The sequence below is a fragment of the Octopus bimaculoides genome, chromosome 4 (genome assembly GCF_046866305.1).
Source record: "Octopus bimaculoides isolate indiv1 chromosome 4, ASM4686630v1, whole genome shotgun sequence".
Lineage (NCBI taxonomy): Eukaryota > Metazoa > Mollusca > Cephalopoda > Octopoda > Octopodidae > Octopus > Octopus bimaculoides.
Window position 1 is genome coordinate 140,520,559 of NC_142931.1, and position 20,039 is coordinate 140,540,597.

Below are 20,039 nucleotides of genomic sequence, written 5' to 3' on the forward strand. Positions count from 1 at the left end.
ATCATGAGGACAGGGCTGAGGATTTAAAGTATGCAGTTCAACAAGCAAACTCAGATATCAATATTCAGTTTTCTGAAACAATTTTTAACCAAGCTGAAATTGAGGATCAAGTTTTGGCCATGGGAGGCAAAAGTTTGCCAGGGTCTGGCTCTGGACTGCCAAAAGCAAACCATCAAATTAATGGTTTAACTTCAAGAGACATGGCAAGAGAGACAAATTATGACATCACAGATTTGGCTGCATTTATGAATGAACATGAACCTAAACTTCTTCCAGAACAACACCGTATATATGATCACATATTTTGTTTATTATTATTATTATTTGTACTATAAATTCAGAATTGATTTCCCAGCTGAAGAATAAATTGAATTCAGAATTGATTTCTTAATTAAAGAATAAATTGAATTCAGAATAAAAAATTTCTATACAACATATTTTGCTTTTTTCTTCCAATATATAAAGAACAATTTTATTCCCGGGCAACACCGGGTGCCTTTGCTAGTAAGTAAATAAGTAAAGGTAATCACCACATCCAAGTGGCTGTTCCATGTTACTACTAGTTTAACCCCAGGCAGAAATCCGCTAGCTGGTTATCGGTGCAGCGCTGCACCCGATATATATCGCTAGCAAAGAGAGCGAAACCATCCTGTAGCAGACAACAGCATCGCGAGACTGATTCAGTTTCGAGCAACTGGCTGCTGGAGCAATAGCCAGGGTCCGCTCCAGCCAGCAATATATCGTAAACAAAGCGACCGTCGGTCACTGATTTGCAACAAGCAAACGAGTTAGTTGTAAAATCTCAAGAATAGATCAGAGTAGTAACTATACTAACAAGTAAAGTTAATCGCCACATGAAAGTGACTGTTATATGTTACTATTAGTTTAACCACAGGTAGATCTTCTGTCAGCTGGTTTTCGGTTAAACTAGTAGTTAACATAAAAGGCCACTTTCATGTGGCGATTGACTTTACTTGTTAGTATAGTTACTACTCAGATCTCTTCTTGGGATTTTGCAATCACCGATTTTGCTTATAAGTAGATATATTTTCCAATATATATATATATTTCTTTATTGCCCACAAGGGGCTAAACATAGAAGGGCCAAACAAGGACAGATAAAGATATTAAGTCGATTACATCAACCCAGTGCGTAACTGGTACTTTATTTATCGACCCCGAAAGGATGAAAGGCAAAGTCGTCCTCAGCGGAATTTGAACTCAGAACGTAACGGCAGACGAAATACCGCTAAGCATTTCACCCGGCGCACTAACATTTCTGCCAGCTCGCCGCCTTAAATATATTTTCCAATATATAGGTTAGCTTAAAGTGGCGAACCGGCAGAATTATTAGCATACTGGGCAAAGCGTTAAGTTAACCTGTATGTAGCAGTGTTTCAAAATTTGAAAGCAGTATTGCCAAGGCATTCTGAGTTTAAATTACGCCGAAATGGACTTTGCCTTTCATCATTTCGAGGTCGATGAAATGATTATCAGTCAATCTCTAGGGTTCATGTAATTGACTAGCCCACTCTTGTGAAATTTTTTTTGGCCTTGTACCTAATGTAGAAAGGAATAAATAGGTTGGTGAATAATCGTTATTAATTATCACCGGATTACATAAACGCCAGATAAAAGAAACTTTCGATAAGAGAGTGAGAACATTATCACGAGAAGGTTGATGAAAGGAGTGGCTGGAAGGTCGCGAATAAGCAGCATTTACAAACAGCAGTGGATTAATTAGTTTGCTTCAAGTTTGAGAAAGAGAAAGAGGCATATACAGTAGCTCTTCGTTTCATTTAACTGAAATTGGTAAGGTATGTTATTCAAAACATTTGACAAATATGTTTATAAAATGATGAAACATTTTTAATACAAACATGAGTTACAATATATATATATATATATATATATATATATATATAGAGAGAGAGAGAGAGAGAGAGATATGTATACATACATATATACATATATACACACACACATACGCATATATATATATATATATATATATATATATATATATATATATATATATATATATATATATATATATATATATATATATATGAATGTATATACACACACGTACATATATTCATGAATAAATATATACGTAAGTATATGTACATATATATATACATATATATGCAAAAATATGCATACATATATGTGTATATATATTATATATACATATATACGTATAAATAGATATATATATATATATATATTTATATACACACATGCATGTAGATATATTTATATTTACATACATATAAATTATATCTTTGTATATACATATATATATGTATACACACACACACACATATATACACACACACACACACACACACACACACATATATATATACACACACACATACATACACATATATACAAGTATTTTGATTTATGTAGCCTTATATGAAGGTGTATGCGTGCATATATATTTCTGTATGTGTATTGCATACATCTTTAAAATTAATAATTTTGTGCAATAGGAAACTGTTTTGTTGCATACGGCCACCTTAAGATGACTTGAATTTAAGTACTATACATACATACAATTATATATATATATATATATATATATATATATACCGGAGTAAGCATATAAATGTGCAACAAGGTGGGAAAAAGAGTACTCAAATACCAGAGGTAGAGTAATATGCTTTATTTAAAAGTAGCAGAAATATTACAAAAGACTGTTACTCGTAGTTTCACGTTCCCGTTCATCGGAACGAGAACGTGAAACTACGTGTAACAGTCTTTTGTTATATTTCTGCTGCTTTTAAATAAAGTATATATATATATATATATATATATATATATATATATAGAGAGAGAGAGAGAGAGAGAGAGAGATAAGAGAAAATAGAATGAAAAACCACGGAACACTTGTATTATATGGTTAAAGATTATATTTAAATCATCATGTTAGAAAAATGTTAGGAAATTTTGTGTGTAAGGACATTGCTTTTGGAGAAATAACCGGTTTCGTATTCTCTTTTCAAATTTCTCATATTTCTTCACCGATATTGCGTCATCTCTACGCTAGTTTTTGCATTCTTTTATACATCCAACCACGTGCTTTTGTATACCATCTCTCTCAACCATATATATATGCACACACACACGCACACTCACATATATACAAGTGCATATATTTGTATGTATTTATATGCAGTATTGAAATTCAAGCCAACATAAGATGCGCATATAAGTACATTCTTTAATGAGTAATTCATGTTATAAGTTTATTTTAATGTATTATATTTTGTTAGAATTCACGACGTGGATTTACACCACAAATTCATATTACACATATAACAGGCATGTTAGCAAAATGCCATTTCGTTGTGTTATAGCTCTCAACATTAAGACGAAAATTATGACACATTAAAATAGATTTATATCATATGGATTACTCTGTAAAGCATACACCTAATCTTCTCTCACTCGATGGAGTAACTTTTGTTGATCTTACCAATAACGGAGCAGTAAATGAGTAAACGATATGCAGTAGAACCTCGGTTTACGAACGCTTCTGATCACGAATAAATCGTGCTTTATACATATATATATATATATATATATATGTGTGTGTGTGTGTGTGTGTGTGTGTGTGTGTGTGTGTGTGTGTGTGTGTGTGTGTGTGTGTGTGTGTGTCTGTGTGTATATAAAATAGGACAAGAACGCAAAACATCCAGACAGACGATACAAAGAAAACAAGGACGGGTCATTCGGAGTTTTCTTTCCTCAGTCGAGTTCCAGATTATCCTTGCAGTTTCGGCTGGTTATACTCAAGATTGCTCCAATCTGGCCAGCCCCAAGGAAAAACTAATCTAAGAGCATTAGATTCCTTGGAAGAAAGCAGCGAATGTATACAAAAGCAAGGTGTGGCGTTCAGTCCCACTGAGTAGCATCTTTGGTCGGAGGTGGTGGTCTTCTACTATAGCTCTGGTCCGACCAAAGCCTTGTGAATGGATTTGGCAGACGGAAACTGACAGAAGCGCGTCGTACACACACACACACACACAAACATATATTTGTGTGTGTGTGTGTGTGTGTGTGTGTGTGTGTGCATTTATATCAATAATCTGAATGGTTTCCATTTCAGTCCCACAGTCCCCGAGGCTATTGCATAAGACACCAAAGTGCAGTACCTATGGTTTCTTATACAATAGACACAGGCTAAACAATATATATGTGTATTAAGTATGCTCGTATGTGTGTATGCACTTCTGAATGTGCGAGTGCGAGTATGTGTCAGTGACATTGTAAGTATGTATACATCTAACTCATTTATTTTCACTTTAATATTAAGCTCAACTCTAAGATGGCGAGCTGGCAGAAACGTTAGCACGCTGAACGAAATGCTTAGCGTTATTTTGCCCATCATTATATTCTGAGTTCAAATGCCACCGAGGTCGACTTTGCCTTTCATCTTTTCGGGGTCTATAAATTAAATACTAGTTACGTACTGTGGTTGTTCTAATTGACTGGCCCTGTCTCCCAAAATTTCGGGCCTTGGGCCTAGAGTAGAAAACAATCGTTAACACGCTGGACGAAATTCTTAGAGCGGTATTTCGCCCGTCACTACGTTCTGAGTTCAGATTCCACCGAGGTCGACTTTGCGTTTCATCCTCTCATCTTTCGCGGTTGATAAAACAAGTACCAGTTGAACACCTTCCCCAAGCTGCCCTCGTGGCAAAAAATTAAAGCATTAATTTCAGCTCTATCAACTAAACAGAGAATTAATAGATATTTGATGTGTTTGAACAGTAATCTTGAACAAATTTAATCTTATGATGTTGAAGAAACCGCACAAGACATCCGATCACTTCCCGTTCGCGATCAAGTATACTATCTAAACAGATAAATATATATGTTTAGATAAGACGACTAACCTTTGAAATGGAAGGCAACAGCTGATAGTGTCCTTGATCCATTTCTGTTTTTTTTTAAATTATTTTTTATATAAATTATTGTTGAAGTATTGAAACGAAAGGGAACAAGGTAACTATGTTGATGATTATTATTATGGTGCTGAAGCATTACTAATAATGCTGCCTTGTTATTCGATCTAATTCTATGTATGTATGTATGTATGTATGTATGTATGTATGTATGTATGTATGTATCTGTCTATCTATCTATCTATGTGTGCATGTGCATGCGTGTGTACATGTGAGACTTAATGATCATAACAATTTGTTTTTTAATATTGTTGTAATTTTGACTTCCAGTATTCATTATAGGTTCGTTATTAATAGGTTTACTCAATCGGTCATTGATCGGGTTGAGAAAAATTGAATGAGCGAGAAAATTAATCCCGAAAATTGGTCGGAGTTATTTCTGGTTATAACCAAACCGAACACTGATAAAATGGTACGGTCATGGGAATGGGGCGAAGAGAGACAACAACTATAAGATGAGTGGGAGAGAGGTAAAAGGGAAATAGGAAGAAAAGTGATGACTTGGAAAAGAAGGACTAAAGGGAAATGAAACAAAGAAAGGAAGAAAGGAAGGAGGAGGAAAAATAGCGGGGGAGGGGGCGAGTATTCGTAAATTCTAATGCTTTAATTTTTAATTGTTTGATCTTAATTTTAATCCTTGATTTTTAAAGTTTAATTTTTTAAAATTCTACAAATTTAATTTAGTTTAAAATTATATTTGGCCTTCAATTTTATTTTATTTTATTTTATTTGCTTTTTAAGATAACGATTTTATTTTTATTTTATTTGCTATTTATTTTATTTTTATTTTATTTGCTTTTTACTTTTATTTGGTTTTTTAGAATAACTTAAATTTTTTTTAAATTTTTAACCTTACATTTCTCTCTGTCTTTAATCAACATCCAATATTACCAAAACTTTCTCTACCTTCCCACCATGATATAATTACTGCTGATTTATCATTCCCTTTTCTAATGTATATATATATATATATATATATATATATATATATATATATATATATATATATATATATTTACAGACATACGAAGGAATTCTTTCAGTTTCCGTCTACCAAATCCACTCACAAGGCTTTGGTCAGCACGGAGCTATATATTCGTACGGGTAGTCTCGAGAGAAGTAATTCTCCTTCTAGACAGTATGTCTATAAACATACTGATAAACCAAAAATGACGATACCAGATTACAGGACGCATGCGCTTCAGCATGCGTATCACTACTATTCATTAGCTCTGTATACCGTGCCGCCATTCACTGGCACTGAGATCTGATCGTTCTCGTCAGAATATATTCGACGCTACTACGTGAGCCTCTAATTTATTCCAGCTTGTTAAAGCCCTTCGCACATCTACAAGTGTACCATTTGCTACTCAAATATTATTGCTCTTAGTGGACATGGATAACGACAGGGCATACGCAGCTGATGAAGTGTAAGGACGTAGAAATGCATGCCCTCAGTGGTGCGTTTACACCCTGATTGCATCTATATGAAGAATTTCTTCTCTCGAGTTAGTTGTGCAGCGTATTTTTTCTTGTCCGAATGTACAAGAAAAATTCTTCTATGTATGTATGTATGTATGTATGTATGTATGTATGTATGTCCGTATGTATATATGATGAAATGTCTTTCAGGCTGCAGAGAGCAACTGATTCCTTCTGGTCTCTTCAGTCTCGTATCTGGTCCCAGTATGGCATCACAAAACAAACAAAAATTGCTGTGCACCGTGCATGTGTATTGACATCGTTCCTTTACGCACGTGAGACATGGACCTTTTACATACGTCAAGTAAGAGACCTTGAACGCTTTCATCAGAGATGTCTCACACACATTCTGAATGTTGGCTGGACCTTAAAAACTCCAGACACACGAGTCCTGAGGACAGTTGATATCTTGAGTATTGAGGCGATGGTGCACAAGCACCGGTTACGTTGGACTAGACACCTTATTAGAATGAAGGATAGTGGGATCCCTAAACAGAAGATATATGAGGAACTTGTGAATGGAAAAAGATCCCGGCAGAAACCAAAGCTGCGATTTAAGGACTGTGTCAAGTCCTCATTAAAGGCCTCTGATTTGCAGGAGACTGACTGGAAGAACCATGCCTGTCATCGCCACAGATGGAGGAAGCAGGTTAAGGAGGGGGTCGACACTTTTGAGAGAGCACGTATCCAGCATGAAGAACTTAAGCGTGCTGCTCGAAAGCGCACTGAATGGGGAAAGCTTGGTTTGTAATGTTTGCAGACGAGTATGCTTGTCAAGAGCAGAGCTCATTAGCCAGCAACGGCTATGTTCAAATCCATAATATTAATTAGTCCTAGAGTGCACAATGTTCCTAAAGGTCAGCAATGGTCTTTCTCGGTCACCATGTAAGTATGGTGGACGGCTATCATGTAAGTATGTATATATCAATGTGTGTGTATGTATGCATGCGTGAGTTATTCATTTACATATATAAACCTTCCTAGTTGCATTATTCACAAATGAATTTTTTTGTTTTATTTCAGGTTTTACCATAATATATCTACTTACAAAACTGCATGCCTTATTACATGGAATCTGATACTTCCGACCCCTCATCACCATTTCCAGATGATTGCAGAATAGATAGAATTGCTATAAATTTGCTTCAGCAGCTGCATTTGAAAGAAAATAACCTTTTAAGGAATGTTAATAACATCATTAAATATCAACCTCTCACGGCCAAAAATATTTTCACGCATAATATTCATGGTTGGACCTTTGCACATGCCTGCGTTTTACGAGGCAATAAAGAACTAGTAGAAAAGGTCCTAGATTCTGGAATAAGTATCAACAGTCAATTAGGTGAATCGACTGACGGAATCCCAGGTAACTGCACGTTGTTGCATATAGCAGCGTATAGAGGTGATCCGCAAATCGTTGAATTTCTCGTGTCTCGTAAAGCAGATATATCTGCCGAAGATAGCTTCAAGGATAAACCGATCGCTTATGCTCGACATCACAAGCATCACAAAGTGATTGCATATCTCGAGAAAGCTTCCCAGAAACACAACTTTGAAGACAATGTTCAGAAACGGTTCAAGTTTTTTTCAAATCTTTCAAACAGACTCACCCGTGTTCGTTGAGAATATTATGTAATAGTCAGACATTCGCATAGACGCACACACTCACATGGATACTCATATACTAACAAAAACATACACGCATATACAAATTTGCTTGGACATAAGCACATACATACACTTATGCTTGAACTGCTGCACATATCAAAATGTACGTAAATAAATGCAACATCCAATGGCTATTTAGTACGACCAACCAGCTATGTCGACATCATTACAAAAGTATAAGCGCAGTAATGGCTGTATTGTTAAGACGCTCGCTTTACAACCACATGGTCTCAAATTCATCCCCATTGCGCCGTAACTTGGGCGAGTGTCTGCTAATATAGATCCGGGCTGAGCTATGTCATGTGAATGAATTTGGCCGACGGAAACTGCATGGAAGCCCATCGCGTATATATATATATATACATACATATATATATATATATATATATATATATATATATATATATATATATATATATATATATATATATATATATATATCAGGGATGTACCGCTTGGGTAGGCAGTGCCTACCCTGAATAAAATAGATCGATAGTAAGTTTCCTTTTATGGCAAAATATGCACATAATTCAATAAATCTATGAAGGTTGTTCTGACTACTATGCATAAAACGCAAAATATTTTATCTTTTTGTAAATTCGCCCCTGCCTTTCAATCTCAGTATTAAAGCTACGCATAGTACTGCTGTAATACACATACTGCGTTCATTCCTACAACAACGTTTTCTTTACGCTCTATAAAGGCACAAGTAAATCTGTCTCCAACTCAGTCGCACGTCTGTGTTTCGCTTATTATTATTTTTTTTTCTTGTGTGTTTTACTACATAAACATCACCAACTGCTTACCCTGAGTAATTACTGACGGCACATGCCTGATATATATATATATAGTCTCATATTCTCCTCCGCGATAAGCTATTATTGAGTTCCTTGTTATTTCTTCTAACGATCGTTATAAATGTGCGTGTGTGTTTATCTGTATATTCCCGGATTACGTTTAACTTTTATCTTCTATCATTCACTTGTTTTAGTTATTGAAATGTGGCTATGCTGAGACATCATTTTAAAGCGTTTAGTCGAACAAATTGATCCTAATACTAATTTTTTTAAAATTCTGTAACTTAGTCTATCAGCTTCTTTTTGCCGAACCGCTAATGTACGGAGAAGTAAGCAAACTAACATCGGTTCCAAGCGGCGGGAAACTAATATAATTACACATATATGTATACACACACACACGCTCACTGATCTATCTATCTATCTATCTATCTATCTATCTATCTATCAATCTATCTATCTATCTATCTATCTATCTATCTATCTATCTATCTATCTATCTATCTATATATATATATATATATATATATATATATATATATATATACATACATACACACGTACACACACACACACACGCAAACATATACGTGTGTTTGTGTGTGTGCATGTATGTGTGTGTGATTCTATTTGTTTTCCACTTTGTTTACGTCCCCGTAATTTTGTGGTACAAGAAAAAGTAGCTGACAGAATAAGTCTAAGATCTGAAAATTAACTATTGGAGTCGATTTGTTCAAATAAGCCCTTTAAGGCAGTGCCCCAGCATGGTCGCGGTCCAATGACGAAAACAAGAAAGAGGTAAAAGACAAACGTAATTACAAAGAATATACAGATCTATGCACACACATACATATAAAGATATAAATAAATACGGAAGAAACATATATATGTATATATATATATATATATATATATATATATATATATATATATATATATATATATATATATATATATATATATATATATATATATATGAAATGACTAAACATGAACTGTTTATGGAACTTATAAACCATGTACAGGAGACTAGTTTACCACTTCTATTCACCACTTTCCTCGAATAATGAAACTGCATCTACAATATCTTTATGTATCTTATTTCTACTTTCATTCTCTTATTTCCCTCTATATTCCTTATCTCCTCCTTTTCCACAATAGTTCGAACTGAAATATTTTCTCACACCGTCTCTCATGAGGGGATATCCATAATATCCCAGAAACAGATATAAAATTATTTCTTTATAAATGACCTGAAAACTCCTCACAGCCTAGGCTTTGTTATCTCATTCTGTATAATACACACACACACACACACACACACACACACACACACACACACACACACACACACACGTATACACACAATAAGGCGGCGAGTTGGCAGAAACGTTAGCACGCCGGACGAAATGCTTAGCGGTATTTCGTCTGCCACTACGTTCTGAGTTCAAATTCCGCCGATGTCGACTTTGCCTTTCATCCTTTCGGGGTCGATTAAATAAGTACCAGTTACGCACTGGGGTCGATATAATCGACTTAATCCGTTTGTCTGTCCTTGTTTGTCCCCTCTGTGTGTAGCCCCTTGTGAGTAGTAAAGAAATAACCCCCCCCCCCCACTCACGCACGCACACACACACACACACACACACACACACATATATATATATATATATATAAATACATTGGAGGAAATAAAGAAAGATCTCGAAAGCAAATTGTGGCGGAGTAGATTATGAGGCTTTTAAGGTAAACACTTTTGTATACTGAGGATGCTGCTGTATTCCATCTCCAAATGTAAGTGGCAATGTCTCATCAGACGGTGAAACAGCTCTGTAGGTGTTCCTCTCCCTTCTGCCGCAGCACCAGATTTGCCTGAAACCATCCAGCGATGTAGGCGGCAAAACTCCCGGCCAACAGCACAAGATTTCTTGAGTAAGATGTTACGACTCTTCTCAGATGTTTCTATCATCTTCAATGCTCGATTTTGCTGCACTACTTTGTCTTTTGTCCCTGGAGCTAGATGTAATGGAATGCTTTCTCAGCTGCTTCTAACAATTTTCTGGCAACATCATTTCTCTCCTTGGCAGCTAGTCTCAGACTCCTGAACATCGAGTGAAGTCTAGTTCCAACAAATTTTCTAACACCTGTCTCTACAGGAAGACATACATCCTTTATTTCAGCTGAAGGTTATGAAAGATCTACCTATTCATTTTATGAGTCATTTATGTAAAGAGAAAAAAAGAGAAAGATCGCGAATATACAGAAGTTCAAAGAGTTGCATGGATAAGTTGAGTAACGAGAAAGACCAAAGTATATGAAAAGAAAGAGGAGTTATAAATGTTCTTTCTAAAAATATTGTGGAAAGAAAAATCTATTGATATTTAAAAATGAAACGTAATCGAAAAGAAAGAGACATAGCTGTAATATAAAAAAGATATATTCAAAGAAAAGTTTTGTCTTATTAGAAATGCTATAACAATAAACGAGAAGAAAAAAGTAGAATAAGTGTGAATTTTGATTATTGATAATATGCAAATAATTTGATAATATGCAAATAATTTGATAATGACCAAATTGTAACATATCTGTAGTATCTTTCAATGACGAAATATTTACTAGTGTATAAGTTGCTCCCTAATTTAGACAAAACATAATAGCCACAATTGGGGCCGATGGCAGAAATTTAGGAAATTTAAGAATTAAGGAGGCTATGCTCATAGACAGACTACGGCCCCAGATTAACAACAAGTTAGAAATTAACACTCACTATCTTATTGAACACCATTGATACCTTGCACGCACGATGGTAACATGCTCATATATAAAAACCATTATATATAAATGCACGTATAATACATAACTTGGAATCAGCACTACGTATATAGCAACACATGTGAGCTCAAGAAATGACTACCCTCACGCACTTCTCATGAGAAATTCCGGAAAGAACTTCGTGAGACCATTAGAGGAATGCTTCCGACAAATTTCAGTAACCGTTAGAAGAATAAGAAAACCGACTATAACAGTGACTCCGTTACTTCCTAGCAATATCTGAAGAAGGAATTTTTATATTCCGAAATATTAGACTATGAATTATTTCTAACAGTTATTATAGTCCACTCTGCATTGTTATACCATTCCAGATACGTTACTTTTGCAAAATATATTTTCCCTTCGTAATTTTAACTTTGCCCTGAGTATAAGTTGCAATTCCAATTTTTTTTTTTAAGTTAAAATCAAATACGCAATAGAGCAACGTATGCACGAGTAAATACGCCATCTAAAATTAATAAATTTAAATATTAAAATGTAGTTGGGATACACTTCAAAAGCAGAAAAACATCTAAGTTTCGAGAAATCTAAATCGAATCAATTCTAAATTACCTTTGTGTAATGACGTATTATCTTTCTTCACGAGTGCTGTTATATTTACAATGAAGATTCTACAAATAGTTATTTAAATTAGGAGGAAAGAAAATAAGTTATCACGAGACAAATCGATATTGTATAAAATATCTCAATGCTTAGCCTAATTATACAACATAATGGTTGTACAATAAAAGCAAACAATATTAACAAAATATTTACTTGGACGGCTGACAAAAATGAGATTTGCTGTGATCAGTAGAAATATTAGAGTAACTTAAGAGGAGGAATTATAAGTAAACATTCAAATGAATTCAAATGATAAAACAAAATAATAAAATTAGAATTATTCCGCCATTTTGATGGTTTTTAAATTGATGATATTTATATTGCCCATATATCGGCAAGAATTTTACATACATACATACGGCATTACATATGCGAACAGACAGGCATCACCCCAAACAATCTTTCTTGCGCACCACACAAAGTTCCACCATACATACAGGTCCTCAGCATTTCGAACATAATTTACTTTAACTTAAAATGAACTATCCCAACGCGGTAGGCAATTTCCAAAAACAACATAAACAAACAGCTATATAGAAATATGATCATGGAAGCACCCACAGCCAACCAGCGGGGAGAAAAAAGACACTCACCCTCCCCTCAGCCAAAACCTTGAGGAATTATTTGTCCCTTCTTCCCATTTTTGTCTAACATGGCCTTGCTCAAGTTCGGCAGTTTAAATGTATGTGGCCTGGCAACGCTTTGGAAGCAGGGACGCTTCCTTAACGACCTCAGGGCATTGAATTTGGACGTCGTAGCCATTAACGAAACCAGACTGACCGGGCCGCATGCTTTCATGCCCCTCTTCGATGGAACGAGATCTACGTGTCTCCGTGCTAGCCGAGAGAGGATGGTGGAACTGCGGTTCTGTTCCGGAAAGGTCTGGTTTCTGTCTAGTGGCTATTGCAAATTAGCTTGTTTGATTGTCGCGGGTGAAAAGTTTGAAGACAAGCCCCTTCCTCTTCGGCAGTGGTCTCACTAACTATTCCAGGTTCCACTTGAAAAGAAAAGTTAGACTTGAGAAGGAGGTGCTGTCCTCGTGAAAATTTACAGAAAGATGGGTCAATATTTCAAGAACAGTCCGAATGAATGGCCTTACATAAACACCAACTTCTAGGCGCTTGCGCCCTAGCGAGTAGGTTGTTTCGTGTCTTGTGGGGTTTCTACGACTAACCCAGCTAATCTTCTTTTGGGAACCACTGTTTTTTTAATACTTTTGATTTTTAATTTTGTTTACACGCTTTTACGTATGACCTCACCTTTTTTGTCCTGTATCGTCCCTCTGTGTCAGTCCCCTGGTGGCTAATAAAGAAAAGAATTTCTTACCGAACGGACATTGTTATTTGTGCTCGTGAGTTTTATTATTATTATTATTATTGTTATTATTATTATTATTATTATTATTATCATTATCATCATCATCATCATCATCATCATCATCGTCATCATCATCATCATTATTATTATTATTATTATTATTATTATTATTATTATTATTATTATTATTATTATTATCATTTGCAGATATTTCATTCTTTTCTTCTTGTTCGCAACAAGGAAGAGGAGGAAACGCCTCTTCGTATTATTCGATTTGAAAGGCGTTGTCCTCTCTCAAAGGCTGGAGGCCATGGTTGAAGATAAACAACCAAGTGTTAAATCTCGAAAACAATACAGAAAATAAGACTGAAATTTGCCCCCAAAAGGGCGACTTTGTATAGCCAAAGAAAACTTCCCCGCCAAGCAGGTTCGGTTTTAAACAAGTTCTATCCACCAATGTGGTGTTGAGCACTCATTTTCATCGTTTGACATTTACATATATATATATATATATATATATATATATATATATATATATATATATATATATATATATATATATATATATATATATATATATATATATATATGTATATATATATATATATATATATATGTATGTATATCCAAGCACATTCAAGCATGCACCCACGTGCATATAATACAGAAACACACATCACACACACAGACGCCAATCCCTTTGAAATCATTTGCCTCGCTCAGTTATCACTACCTTTCAAATTTAACACTGAACTAGGAATCATGCCTTTGCCGCTTCCATTTCAGTAAAAGAGTAATGGAATGCATGCAGAAAACCAAATTGAAACCAAAATTCTTCTCTTCACACTCTAGTTGTAATCTCCACCGCACTATATATCGTCATCTTTCCTTTAATTATCAATCAGATATTTCTAAACTAATACCACCATACAATTATGAGAAAAAAACTCACGATAGTAACATATCTATTAATGTTAATATTATGTTCTTTTGACAGCGATAATATATGTATATTCAGTGCTATACCTATTTCAGAAACTGAAAACCTGATTGTAACTTGATCGCCTTTGCTACTGATAATAAACTCGTAGCTGAATTTCTAGTCATTTGCTTCTATATTTCATTTCAACTACAACACAATTTTCTTAATAGCCTTAATATAACACTTCCACTAACAAAACAAAATTACTCTGAGATCCAAGGATAACGTATTCTTGCGGATAACTTTTAAGAGAAATAATAGTACACCCAATTTAGCAAGAATACAAGCACTTACATAATTACAATCTTCAAATTCTGTATTAGAATCAACTCAATAAACAAGTTCGGCAAAGCTACCTTGTCGATTTTGCCTATTTCCCGGTTTTCATGGCGTATCGTGGCACTCCATCGGTTACGACGACGAGGGTTCCAGTTGATCCGGTTGATTTGTTCGTGAAATTAACGTGCAAGTGGCTGAGCACTCCACAGGCACGTGTACCCTTAACGTAGTTCTCGGGAGATTCAGCTTCACACAGAGTGTGACAAGGCTGGCCCTTTGAAATACAGGTACAACAGAAACAGGAAGAAAGCGTGAGAGAAAGTTGTATGAAAGAGTACAGCAGGGTTCACCACCCGACCGCTACCGGAGCCTCGTGGAGCTTTAGGTGTTTTCGCTCAATAAACACTCACAACACCCGGTCTGGGAATCGAAACCGTGATCCTACGACCGCGAGTCCGCTGCCCTAACCACTGGGCCGTTGTGTCTCCTCCATGACGTATATATTCCTCACCTGGACGGGACGTCAGGTTGTCAGCGAATTTTTTTTTCCCACGAGAGATCCGAACCCCAGTTATGAACTCATTTGCATACAGCCAATCAGAACTCAACTATCAAACTAATTTATGAGTGATGGGCAATAAGATAAGGTCACTTGGGTAAGGAATGACCATGCTTCTTTTCTCTTATAATAATGCTTGTTTTTGTTTCAACCATGGCTGCCTCTGCATAGTTATTTGTGTCGTTGATTACTTTGCAAACAGTAAGGGGAGAGGGTTTCTAGCACATCACCCTCTACCCACATTTTCCCTTATCCACATCTTTACCACATGGGGCTCTATCAAAATCCTATAATAGGTATAGATGCAAATTTATTTAATTACTTGCCATTTTGAATGTCGACCTTTGTTAACTTGACAACAAGGTCAAGGTGAGATCTGATTGGCTGTATGCAAATGAGTTCATTACTGGGGTCCAGAACTCTCGTGGAAAAACATTTCGCGGCTTGTCACAGAATCACTCATTTTTGCCAACAGAGTGGACTGGAACAACGTGAAATGAAGTGTTTTGTTCGAGAACACAAAGCGTTGCTCGCTCCAGGAGTCGAAACCACCATCTTATGATCAGGAGTTCAACACCCCTAACCACTAAGCCATGCGTCTCCACAAGCAGCTCAAAGCTGTTAATACTATTCATATCACACAAGGCGGCGAGCTGGCAGAATCGTTAACATGCTAGTAAAAATGCTTAGCGTCATTTCGTCCGGTTTTGTGTTTGCGTTCAAATTCCACCGAGGTCGACTTTGCCTTTCATCCTTTCGGGGTTGATATATTAAGTACCAGTTGAGCACCGGGTCGAGGTAATTCCCTCCCTCGAAATTGTTGGCTTTGTGCTAACATTTGAAACCGATATTATCGATATCACACGAGACAGCGAGCTGCCAGAATCGTTACTGCACCGAAACATTTTTTAAAAAGAACGGGGCCTTAGCAGCATTTCTTCTGACTTTAGGTTCTGAGTTCAAATACCGTCGTGATCGACTTTGCCTTTCATTCCTTTGGGGGTCGATAAAATAAATAGCAATTGAGCAGTGGAGTCAATGTGCTCGACTTCCTCACTCGCTCGAAATTGCTAGCCATGTACCAAAATTTGAAACCAATCTGTGTATGTTGCCGAACGCTTGTAGCTGCGTTATTTCGTGTGGGAGAGATCTCTTAAGGGTCACTGTATACTTTCAAAGCTTGACAATACTCATACATTAAGTATGTGGCTGTGATAATATTTGCATTATTGAGCTGCTTCTAATACAAAATTTGAATTTTATTCTACTATTTGTAGTTCAAATGGATTTTGCGCTGCTGTCCTCGTTCCCGTCCGGGGAGATTTTGTTTCGCTTACCTTGGAAGTATACTGTGTTTTTATCTTAACGCTATGCATCTCTGAAAGGATCTCTGCCAGACAAAATGCCGCAGCAACTAACGTTCAGCAAAACACATATATTAAGTATGTGATCTTTTGTTGTTTATTTGTTTCAGTCATTCGAATGCGGTCATGCTGGGGCACCGCCTTGATCAAGTTTATTCGAAGGAATCAACCTTAGTACTTATTCTATAGGTTTTTATGCTGTACCGCAAAGTTACGGGGACAAAACACACAATCACTGATTTCAAGCGGTGCTGGGGGACAAATACAGGCACAGAAACATATCAGCGCGCACGCACACATGCACGCACGCACACACACGCACGCGCAAACACACACACACACACACACACACACACACACACACACACACACACACGTACGTATATACAACGAGATCCCTTCAGTTTACGTCTACCAAATCCACTCACATGGCCTTGGTCGACTCGAGGTTATAGTAGAAGACATTTACCCAAGGTGCCACACAGTGAGACTGAACCCAGAACCGTGTGATCAGGATGCAAACCTCCACTCATTTCATTAGATTTTATATTTATAACTTCCATACCGAAATTACGTCATTAAAATCATTTGTTTATTCTTAATCTAAGTGGATATTTAATATATGATTAATTACAACACTACCCTCTTTGGTTGCATATTGCATTCAGGTGTATTTCTCTTACACTACAATTTAAATAATTTGTTACAAAGTTAACATAGCTACACTTAACAACACAAGAAGAAATAAATGAAATGATACCTCATTATATGAATACAATAGCAGTATATGTTGAATTAGTTAAAGCCATATTACTCCATATTTAGTCGTTCTTTTTAATCGCGTGTTACATGAAGTCTGTGATTTAAATAGTTGCTTTGATAAAATTGTCAGTTTTAAACATCCTTAAAGATAATACAATATATTTATTTAATTTCTTTCAATTATCAGAAATACTAAACAACACTATCATTATTGTTTAATGTTGCCATTATTGTTTACACAGTCAGAAAATTTTTTAACTTCTTCAAAACATCTATGATAAAATTAGAATTAAACTCTTCTCGTATAACGTTTTAATGTTAGCCATTCATATGCGGAGATGCATTGGCCCAGTGGTTGGGACAGCAGACTCGCAGTTGTGGGATCGCGGTTTCGATTCCCAGACCGGGCGTTGGGAGTGTTTATTGAGCGAAAGCACCTAAAGCTCTTCGAGGCTGCGGCAGGGGTTGGTAACGAACCCTGTTGTACTCTTTCCCCACAACTTTCTCTCACCTTTTCTTCCTGTTTCTGTTGTACCTGTATTTCAAAGGGCCAGCCTTATCACACTCTGCCACGCTGAATCCCCTGAGAACTGCGTTAAGAGTACACTTGTCTGTGGAGTGCTCAGCCACTTTTTATTCTTTACAAACAATATACAATGCTTCAAGCAAACTACTGTACTGTCCTATATATATATATATATATATATATAATATCAGGCAAAAGTCTTTGGCCATTTTAAACTATTGTAAATTTCTACTTATAAGTGGATGTTTCGATTGTGTTTTTACACATGAAACATTGACCCTGTTAGAGTCATTCTATACCTAATCATTATAATTTGTAGAAAGGGTTCTGAATGAGAGGGAAAGATGTGCGATGACCACCATATTGTCCTTGCAAAAGTTTTCGGTCGCCTCACATAAACCAATCAACATACAGTGTTTTAAAACAGAAAATATCTATAATGAAAATTTATTACATAATGTCCATTTCAAGAAGTTACTGTACATTGTTGCTATTTCGTGTGGCTTCCCTTAGCTTGAGTAATTGCTTCAATGCGCCTGGGAAAAGACGCATGCGAAACCTTGACCATTTTCACAAGTATGAGATGCCAATCTATGTGGCTGAGTTTCCACAACTCTTCAAGATTGTGTGGATTCTTCTGACGAACTCTTCTCTTTGGTTCTGTCCACATTCGCTCGATTGTATTTAAGTCAGGGCTCCAGTCTTTCAATACAGTAACACTTTCATCAACCAGGCTCTGTTGTGCTGCATACGATCTGTGGCATGGAGCTCCGTCATGCAGAAAAATCTCACCTTCATCCAAGTCTGGTATCAAATTGTCCTTCAGCAACTGGATGCAATTGGCACTATTCAAGTTACCGTCAAGTTTTTTGAACCATCACTTTTTATGTATCCCCAAAGCATCAGACTCTTACCCCCAAACTTCACTGATTTTGACATGTAACACGGGTCGATCTGCTTTCTTCTTTTGGGAAATTCACGCTTATTAGAAAGTGAAACGACGCACGTTACACTACAAAAACATTGCAAACTGCCCCATCGTTTGAAAACTGGTGTTGGTCTGTTTATGTCACTGCATCTAGCGGTTTGGCAAAAGACACTGATAGAATAGATACCAAACTTTAAAAGAAAAACGTAAAAGGAAGTATTAAAGTCGATACATTCGACTAAAAGTTTTGCAAGATAGTGCCCACGCATGGCTGCAATCTGAGGACCGAAATAAGTAAAAGATAAAGGGTATAGTGTGACAAGTGGTTACAAGTTTCTGTACAAGATGTGTTATATATATAAAAAAAACAAAATGGGTGAAAATGTGGAATAATATTAAGAGGATTATGGTAATCTTTTAAGACAAATTAAAGAAAAAAATTCTCTATGATATTTCATTTAAACGTGTAAAATATTATATATATATATATATATATATATATATATATATGTGTGTGTGTGTGTGTGTGTGTGTGTGTGTGTGTGTGTATGTGTGTGTGTGTGTGTGTGTGTGCGTGTGTGTGTGCGTGTGTGTCTGTGTGTTTCTGTGTCTGTCTGTGTGTGTGTGTGTGTATGTATATAATTCATTAATCTCTCAACAATCTTCAGTTTCCCGGGTTCTTTGCTTACCATTACTCATATCTGTTATATGCACGCACACACATTCACTCACTCAAAAACGCACTCACACACACACACACACACACACACACACACACACATACACACACACATACACACACACATACTTTAAATTAAATGTGTGCCTCGTTTTCGTAATACTTTCATGATTTATATGATGTAGATTTAAATCTTTCTTTCGTAGTTTAAGTTGCAGCCATAATAAATAAAAAAGAAATATATATATATATATTTGATGTGTGCAAATGAAGCAGCATTTA

General features: G+C 36.0%; 1 protein-coding gene across 2 annotated transcripts; it reads left to right on the forward strand.

The window, feature by feature from the left end:
• The first annotated feature begins 1,637 nt into the window (after positions 1-1,637).
• Positions 1,638-8,725, forward strand: LOC106872742 (uncharacterized). 2 transcript variants are annotated; one of them, XM_014919831.3, is made up of 2 exons: positions 1,638-1,817; positions 7,485-8,725. In XM_014919831.3, the coding sequence occupies exon 2, from the start codon at positions 7,518-7,520 to the stop codon at positions 8,082-8,084; it is 567 nt and encodes a 188-aa protein (XP_014775317.1). In that variant the 5' UTR covers positions 1,638-1,817; positions 7,485-7,517; the 3' UTR covers positions 8,085-8,725. The 2 variants fall into 2 exon arrangements, with proteins under 2 accessions (XP_014775317.1, XP_014775326.1); XM_014919840.3 differs by having other exon boundaries at positions 1,638-1,812.
• Positions 8,726-20,039: the final 11,314 nt, after the last annotated feature.